This window comes from Liolophura sinensis, chromosome 6 (genome assembly GCF_032854445.1).
Source record: "Liolophura sinensis isolate JHLJ2023 chromosome 6, CUHK_Ljap_v2, whole genome shotgun sequence".
Taxonomy (NCBI): Eukaryota; Metazoa; Mollusca; class Polyplacophora; order Chitonida; family Chitonidae; genus Liolophura; species Liolophura sinensis.
Window position 1 is genome coordinate 9,961,609 of NC_088300.1, and position 7,780 is coordinate 9,969,388.

At 41.0% G+C, this 7,780-nt stretch overlaps 2 protein-coding genes across 3 annotated transcripts in view; one reads left to right on the forward strand and one right to left on the reverse strand.

Annotated features, from left to right (window-relative positions):
* Positions 1 to 1,387, reverse strand: part of LOC135466692 (fibrous sheath CABYR-binding protein-like) — a 54,490-nt gene extending 53,103 nt beyond the window's left edge. The window contains exon 1 of the mRNA XM_064744332.1: positions 1,321 to 1,387. The gene's annotated coding sequence lies outside the window, so the exon portion shown is untranslated. The remainder of the gene's footprint in view (positions 1 to 1,320) is intronic.
* Positions 1,388 to 1,730: 343 nt separating this feature from the next.
* Positions 1,731 to 7,397, forward strand: LOC135468892 (uncharacterized). Of its 2 annotated transcripts, none has more exons than XM_064747355.1 (5): positions 1,731 to 1,798; positions 5,497 to 5,739; positions 6,195 to 6,426; positions 6,718 to 6,865; positions 7,092 to 7,397. In XM_064747355.1, the coding sequence occupies exons 1-5, from the start codon at positions 1,796 to 1,798 to the stop codon at positions 7,258 to 7,260; spliced, it is 795 nt and encodes a 264-aa protein (XP_064603425.1). In that variant the 5' UTR covers positions 1,731 to 1,795; the 3' UTR covers positions 7,261 to 7,397. The 2 variants fall into 2 exon arrangements, with proteins under 2 accessions (XP_064603425.1, XP_064603424.1); XM_064747354.1 differs by lacking the exon at positions 1,731 to 1,798 and adding an exon at positions 1,857 to 1,984.
* The last annotated feature ends 383 nt before the right edge of the window (positions 7,398 to 7,780 follow it).

Here is a 7,780-nt window from a genome sequence, read left to right on the forward strand (position 1 = left end):
GTTTGATGTGTTCTCCGTGTTCCTTGTGGTACGGTAACCACGATGCATACATCCATTACAAGAGGGGCACAGTAGGGTTAGCATTTTTAACATCAAATCCATTGATAATGAGAAGCTGCAATTTTGTGCAGTGCACCTTTTTCGAATGAACATTGCTCCAAAAAATCAAAACAAAGGTAAAGCTACCAGTTCTCTATCATTTGATCGCATTAGGCTGTATGACCATAGTTCAATTAAATTAAACATTGAGGTCTGTTTTCAACCATTTCTGATACTCAATTCGTAACGTCAGCACTTTGTGTAATGAAGTTGGCCATTAAATCCACTCCAAAACAGCGGCACACAACGATTTCTGGTGTAGACTGAGAAGAGATGGGTCTATCACATCTGTAAGTTTCAATCAATTTTAGACTAGACATATGCAGAAAACCTGATCAAGTGTTGACTTTTTTCTCTTCAAAATCGCGGTGTGCATGCACGACACATAGAGTGTATCCAAAATCCGGAATGTATCTGAGGCCACAGGCAGAAAACATGGATAACGAGCAGATGTGCACATGATATCTGCAAGCCTTGACTGGAACTTTTAGAATCAATTGACTCCGCAAATTGTGCTTACATCCATGATGACCGATGAAATCACTGCTAGTTGTCATTTAAGACACTGTCGTTTTGCTGTCATTTTGTGGTCTTGTCATCTTAAGTTGATTTCCGTATCTTTTGGCACACAGTTCTGATATTTAAGTACACCAGATGTGCCATTACTGCACAAAGTTATTTTGAGGGAGAAGAAAATATTTCTGTGGATTTCAACAACATTTCGACTCTGAAATGGATTTATACTTGCAGGAGTGGTAATAAAGGTTCTATTCTCTCTAATGCACACAAAGTTTAAAACCAGCCGTTTCAAAGTGGATTTGAATGCACACTTCGTTCTGAAAAGTGCCTTGTGGGAGGTGCAAGCTGCCAGGATGGCAGGCACCAAAAAAAAAAAAATTAAATTACACCACTGCCACTGTGTATTCTGTAAGACGGATCGGGTGATAGAGACCACCTGATCTTCTTAAACATTCTCTTTAAGAATTGCATGTCCTGTAAACAGAATATTGGGTAACTTCCCTCACAGTCACACACCATTGCTTAGTAAATCAGAACAAGGAAACGAAAACTTATCGGCTCAATTAGAATTTTCACACATCACGCCTAACGTCCCAACACATGAAACAATGTAAATGGAGAGATAATAACAACTTCTGCTAATTACAGGAAAACGTTTGCTGCTAACTGCTAGACAGCTATTTCTATAAGCACGATACTTACATGTACGTTTAAACAGCCTTCGCGTTGAGCAAGTCGTGTCTCCCGCCGTCTTCCTGTCAGATCTCTTCCAACTACCAGCGCCATCTGTCGGCAAATGACAAAATGTCACTCGTACCTTGTACTCATAAACCCGTAACACATCCTGGTTCCTGGGCCTAACATGAGTCGCAACGCCATGTAAGAAAAATAAGCTAACCATTTGATTCATTCAGAATAACATGATAAGATACCGCATCTGACTGAAACGTTCATTTTAACAGTTCTGTTTCTCCAGTAAAAAACCAGTACAGATATTCGGAACATTTTTATCTTGAACTTCCCGCTTTTTTGGGAGGACTGTTGCTTTTTGACGATGGACCCCAAAATGTACGAGTTGTAGCCAATCAAGCGCGACAACGCGGGAACTAACTGAGCACGTGGCGGATGTTGTGAACAAGCCGGAGCACATGTAGCAGAAGATTCCGTTGAATGATTTATGGTGATTACATAGACAAATCTTGCCATATTTATGATAATTTGTTGATGTTGCGTGAAGTCATTTGTTTATTTAAGACCTCTGCTGCTTTGTGGAGTAAAATGAATTAATGTCTGTAGACAAATGTACCGTGTAGAATGGAGATGCAGACGGAGATGCAGCGTTTACATTCATAAAGTCTCAGAATCTGTGAGTTGTTGAGGCGCACTTTAATGTGATTCGAGCAGCTCAAAATGATTACATCTGCAATCACCCTCACTCCAGACGTTTACTTTGAAAGTCTTTAGGATGCTACTTGCCTGCTGTCCCTTATTAGTGATGTAGAATCCTTAAAGGGATACGTTGTGAATCGACACTGATTGGCTGACAGTGTAGAGAGGATTTCCTGGGTTAAAACTCAAAGCCTTGGTCAGGCTTCAGTAAATCTGCCATACCTAAAATTCAGTTTAGGTCATGCATAACCTGGATTGCCAATCTCTCACACCAGCCAATCAGAATTGATTTTGTATTCCTTTAATCCAGGCTCTGTATTATAGTACATTGTAAGGCAAGTCATCATTTGAGGAATCTCGCGAAATCATGCTGGTTTGGATGAGACATGGTGGGGACTCTCACAAACTAAGGCGTGATTTGACAGTAGATGCTAGCTGCACCGTTGGGCTGACTGACCTGGCTATACAAGATGAATACTCAGTCTGGCAAGGACTGTAAGTCCCCCCTTTTAGCTGCGCTATAGCTTGTAAGAGCCCCTTCCCTGTCTCTTCTATATCTGAATGAACTAGCAGGAGTCCTGAAATCTTGACTCAGCTTGTTGTGCTTACAGTGTTCCTTCAGCTTAAATTATAACATGACACTGTCCATCTGCATGGACGAAATCTTGGTGATAGGTATCCATAGCTGTAAATACATGTAGTATGGTAAATATAGTATGCTGGCTGTTTGAACAGTGGTAGGGTGGGGATTTAGGGTCTGTGGATGTATATAGCATACACTGAGAGTGATCCAGGTGTATGGACTGTTCTCATAGCATAGTGTCAGGGTTGATCTGCATATTTGTACTGTAGTAGCATCATGGTTTGCACAGTTGGACTGTCGTAGCATCGAGGTTGATATGCGTATTTGTACTGTAGCAGCATCATGGTTTGCGCAGTTGGACTGTCGTAGCATCGAGGTTGGTATGCGTATTTGTACTGCAGTAGCATCATGGTTTGCTCAGTTGGACTGTCGTAGCATCGAGGTTGATATGCATATTTGTACTGTAATAGCATCATGGTTTGCACAGTTGGACTGTCGTACCATCGAGGTTGATATGCGTATTTGTACTGTAGTAGCATCATGGTTTGCGCAGTTGGACAGTGGTAGCATCAAGATTGATATGCGTATTTGTACTGTAGTAGCATCATGGTTTGCGCAGTGAGACAGTGGTAGCATCGAGGTTGGCATGCGTATTTGTACTGTAGTAGCATCATGGTTTGCTCAGTTGGACTGTCGTAGCATCAGGGTTGATATGCGTATTTGTACTGTAGTGGCATCATGGTTTGTGCAGTTGGACAGTGGTGGCATCAAGGTTGATATGCGTATTTGTACTGTAGTAGCATCATGGTTTGCGCAGTTGGACAGTGGTAGCATCAAGGTTGATATGCATATTTGTACTGTAGTAGCATCATGGTTTGCGCAGTTGGACTGTCGTAGCATCGAGGTTGATATGCGTATTTGTACTGTAGTGGCATCATGGTTTGTGCAGTTGGACAGTGGTAACATCAAGGTTGATATGCATATTTGTACTGTAGTATCATCATGGTTTGCACAGTTGGACAGTGGTAGCATCAAGGTTGATATGCGTATTTGTACTGTAGTAGCATCATGGTTTACACAGTTGGACAGTGGTAGCATCGAGGTTGCTATGCGTATTTGTACTGTAATAGCATCATGGTTGGCACAGTTGGACAGTGGTAGCATCAAGGTTGATATGCATATTTGTACTGTAGTAGCATCATGGTTTGCACAGTTGGACAGTGGTAGCATCAAGGTTGATATGCGTATTTGTACTGTAGTAGCATCATGGTTTGCACAGTTGGACTGTCATAGCATCGAGGTTGATATGCGTATTTGTACTGTAGTAGCATCATGGTTTGTGCAGTGGGACTGTCGTAGCATCAAGGTTGATATGCATATTTGTACTGTAGTAGCATCATGGTTTGCGCAGTGGGACTGTCGTAGCATCAAGGTTGATATGCGTATTTGTACTGTAGTAGCATCATGGTTTGCACAGTTGGACTGTCGTAGCATCGAGGTTGATATGCGTATTTGTACTGTAGTGGCATCATGGTTTGTGCAGTTTGACAGTGGTAGCATCGAGGTTGATATGCGTATTTGTACTGTAGTGGCATCATGGTTTGTGCAGTTTGACAGTGGTAGCATCGAGGTTGATATGCGTATTTGTACTGTAGTAGCATCATGGTTTGCACAGTGGGACTGTCGTAGCATCGAGGTTGATATGCGTATTTGTACTGTAGCAGCATCATGGTTTGCTCAGTTGGACTGTCGTAGCAGCGAGGTTGATATGCGTATTAGGACTGTAGTAGCATCATGGTTTGCTCAGTTGGACTGTCGTAGCATCGAGGTTGATACGCGTATTTGTACTGTAGTAGCATCATGGTTTGCACAGTTGGACTGTCGTAGCATCGAGGTTGATATGCATATTTGGACTGTAATAGCATCATGGTTTGCACAGTTGGACTGTCATAGCATCGAGGTTGATATGCGTATTTGTACTGTAGTAGCATAATGGTTTGCGCAGTTGGACAGTGGTAGCATCAAGGTTGATATGCATATTTGTACTGTAGTAGCATCATGGTTTGCGCAGTGGGACAGTGGTAGCATCGAGGTTGATTTGCGTATTTGTACTGTAGTAGCATCATGGTTTGCACAGTTGGACTGTCGTAGCATCAAGGTTGATATGCGTATTTGTACTGTAGTAGCATCATGGTTTGCACAGCTGGACTGTCGTAGCATCGAAGTTGGTATGCGTATTTGGACTGTAGTAGCATCATGGTTTGCACAGTGGGACTGTCGTAGCATCGAGGTTGATATGCGTATTTGTACTGTAGTAGCATCATGGTTTGCACAGTTGGACTGTGGTAGCGTCGAGGTTGATATGCGTATTTGTACTGTAGTGGCATCATGGTTTGCACAGTTGGACAGTGGTAGCATCAAGGTTGATATGCGTATTTGTACTGTAGTATCATCATGGTTTGCGCAGTTGGACAGTGGTAGCATCAAGGTTGATATGCATATTTGTACTGTAGTAGCATCATGGTTTGCTCAGTTGGAATGTCATAGCATCGAGGTTGATATGTGTATTTGTACTGTAGCAGCATCATGGTTTGCGCAGTTGGACAGTGGTAGCATCAAGGTTGATATGCGTATTTGGACTGCCGTAGCATCAGGGTTGATTCATGTATTTGTACTTTGGTAGCATCAAGGTGGATTTGCATATATGGGCTGTGATAACGTAATCCGAGGCTTGCTAAAGAGCCACTGATACACAGCAAATTGGGTACAACTGAAGAAAGATATACATATTATCTGCATCCTCATATAAAGATAACCCTTATTTTAGATCTTGAGACTGAAGTAGTGCTTGTAAGTATTAAGATTTGCTTTATGTTCAGGTGTGATTTTCGTTTTTGCCCACTTAGGTGTCTACAATGCCAAAAGTGCCTAGAACCAGAAAACCTGTGAAGGCTGTAGCTGAAGTGGTGACTACTAAAGCTGTGCGTGACAAGAAAAACACCCCTGAAAAGCAGATTCTTGAAAACCTTAGAAAACGCTATGGTGATAACAGAAATGCGAAGAATGCTGTCCAGATCAAGCAGTATATGAGGGGCCAGTTTGCTTATTTTGGATTAAAAGCACCAGAAAGAAGAGCTCTGGATAAGGAGGTATACATTGTCTAGCTGGTGGTTAGAATGTAATGAATATTTATACTTGTGTATGTGCTTATTTCTTGTTATTTTTGCACTTTTGTTGGGAGTTTTTTTGTGCGAACCAAGAGCCAAATTAACACACCCACTCTCATGCCCAACTAAACAATGAATGAACAGTGGTTTTGTTGATTGAACACTGTCAACGATGATTGAACACTGTTCACAATTACTTCTGCACAGTTTTCTATTACATGTATTAGTATTGGATGATATAGACAATCTGCAGATTAATTTTTCTTTGTTTTATTCAGATAGAAAAATAGAAGGGTCACTTTTAGTCAAGTGTCCCCCCCCAAAATAATGAACATTAGGTTAATTTCCAAACATACTGATCTCCTAGTAGATCATTGCATTGTTATCATTTTTAACTGTACAGTAGATTGCTTCAGCATCATGTGACTGAGTTGTAGGTCTTGGCAGAGAGCCCACAACTAAATGTGTATGAAGTCCGGCACCTTTTGCATCTCCTGTGGCAGGAGAGCGAGAGGGAATTTCAGATGTTTGGAATAGACTATGGAGCTAAGCACCTTAAAACCCTGATAGGTCCAGATGTGAAGACGAGTAAGGAGTCGCTGGACTGTGTCCACAGTTTGATTGTCACCCAGAGTTGGTGGGATACCGTGGATATGCTGGCCTCAAAACGTATGTCAAGCGAATGTCATGCATCATAGAACATATGAACAGTGCCATCTTCTTCTCATTTGTTAATAATGCCAGAAAAGGCATTTAGTTGGATTCTAGCTTTGAAACAGGACTGCATAGTGAAGTATTCTTAAGTATGGTCTTTATATGGCTGAACATCTGTACTTTTGAATGAAAAATGATCGATATTGCCTCCTTTGAGTTATGAAATCAGCATCTTGTTCAACTATAAATTTACAATTCAAGCTGAAGGAAACTCTCTGAAAGCAGAACACGTTGTTTTTCTTGTAGTTGTCGGAGGACTTGTTGCAGCTCACCCTAAAGCCCTTGTCCCCGTCATGGATGAGTGGATCACAGATGAGAATATGTGGACCAGACGGTCAGCTATCTTACATCAGCTTAGCTATAATGAAAACACAGACAAGGACAGGCTCTTCCGGTCAGTGAGCAGGCCCATTCTTAGTAAACTCAAGTGTTTGCAAGCAGTTTTAGGTATTTATATTTGTTTATTAATTGGGAAAAATAAAATCAAGCAAAATGTGCGTTTTGTAATACTAGTATGGTTATGATATAGGAAGACTGGCTACGTGTGATTCTCAGTGTCGTCAAATTAAGCGCATTCTTTTGTTCATACATCAAAGTTTATGGCCTGTTTTGGTTTTCAGGTATTGTTTACTGTGTTGCCACGAAAAAGAGTTCTTCATACAGAAAGCCATCGGCTGGGCCCTAAGGAATTTTTTTCGGTACAACCCTGCTGCAGTGAAGACATTTGTCAACGCTAACAAGGAAAAGCTGGCACCTTTGAGTGTGAAAGAAGCTTTGAAGCATGCCTGACGGAAAACAGAAAAATATTGTACAACATTTTGAAAAAGAAATTTGATACATTTGTAACACTTTTTATAGCTATACATGGGTGTACAAAATTCTGCTCAAACTTGTTGGCATTTTATGTATTTTTCATGTTATCATCTTACGTGTACAAAATATACATTATTACATTTTTAAAATTCTCTCAGTTAATTAATACCTGTTAATGTCCGATTTGATACTGATAGCATTAATCAGCTGGTTTGTGCAAAGGAGATGAAAAATACAGTAAGATGTCTACTTGTGAGAGAACGGTCCTAAGTTCACAGTTCTGCAAGACTGAAGCCTCATGTCCAACACATCAGAGGTACAGACCTATTTTCATTCTATTTATTTGATTGTTGTTTAAAACCGTATTCAAGAATTGTTAACATGCAGTAGTTGTGAGTTTTATGGGTGGTGGAATCCTGAATGCTTGAAGTAAACCACCAACCTTTGGTGAGTTCCTGGCAAACTTACCCATGTGTGACGAGTGATATTGCTGGGA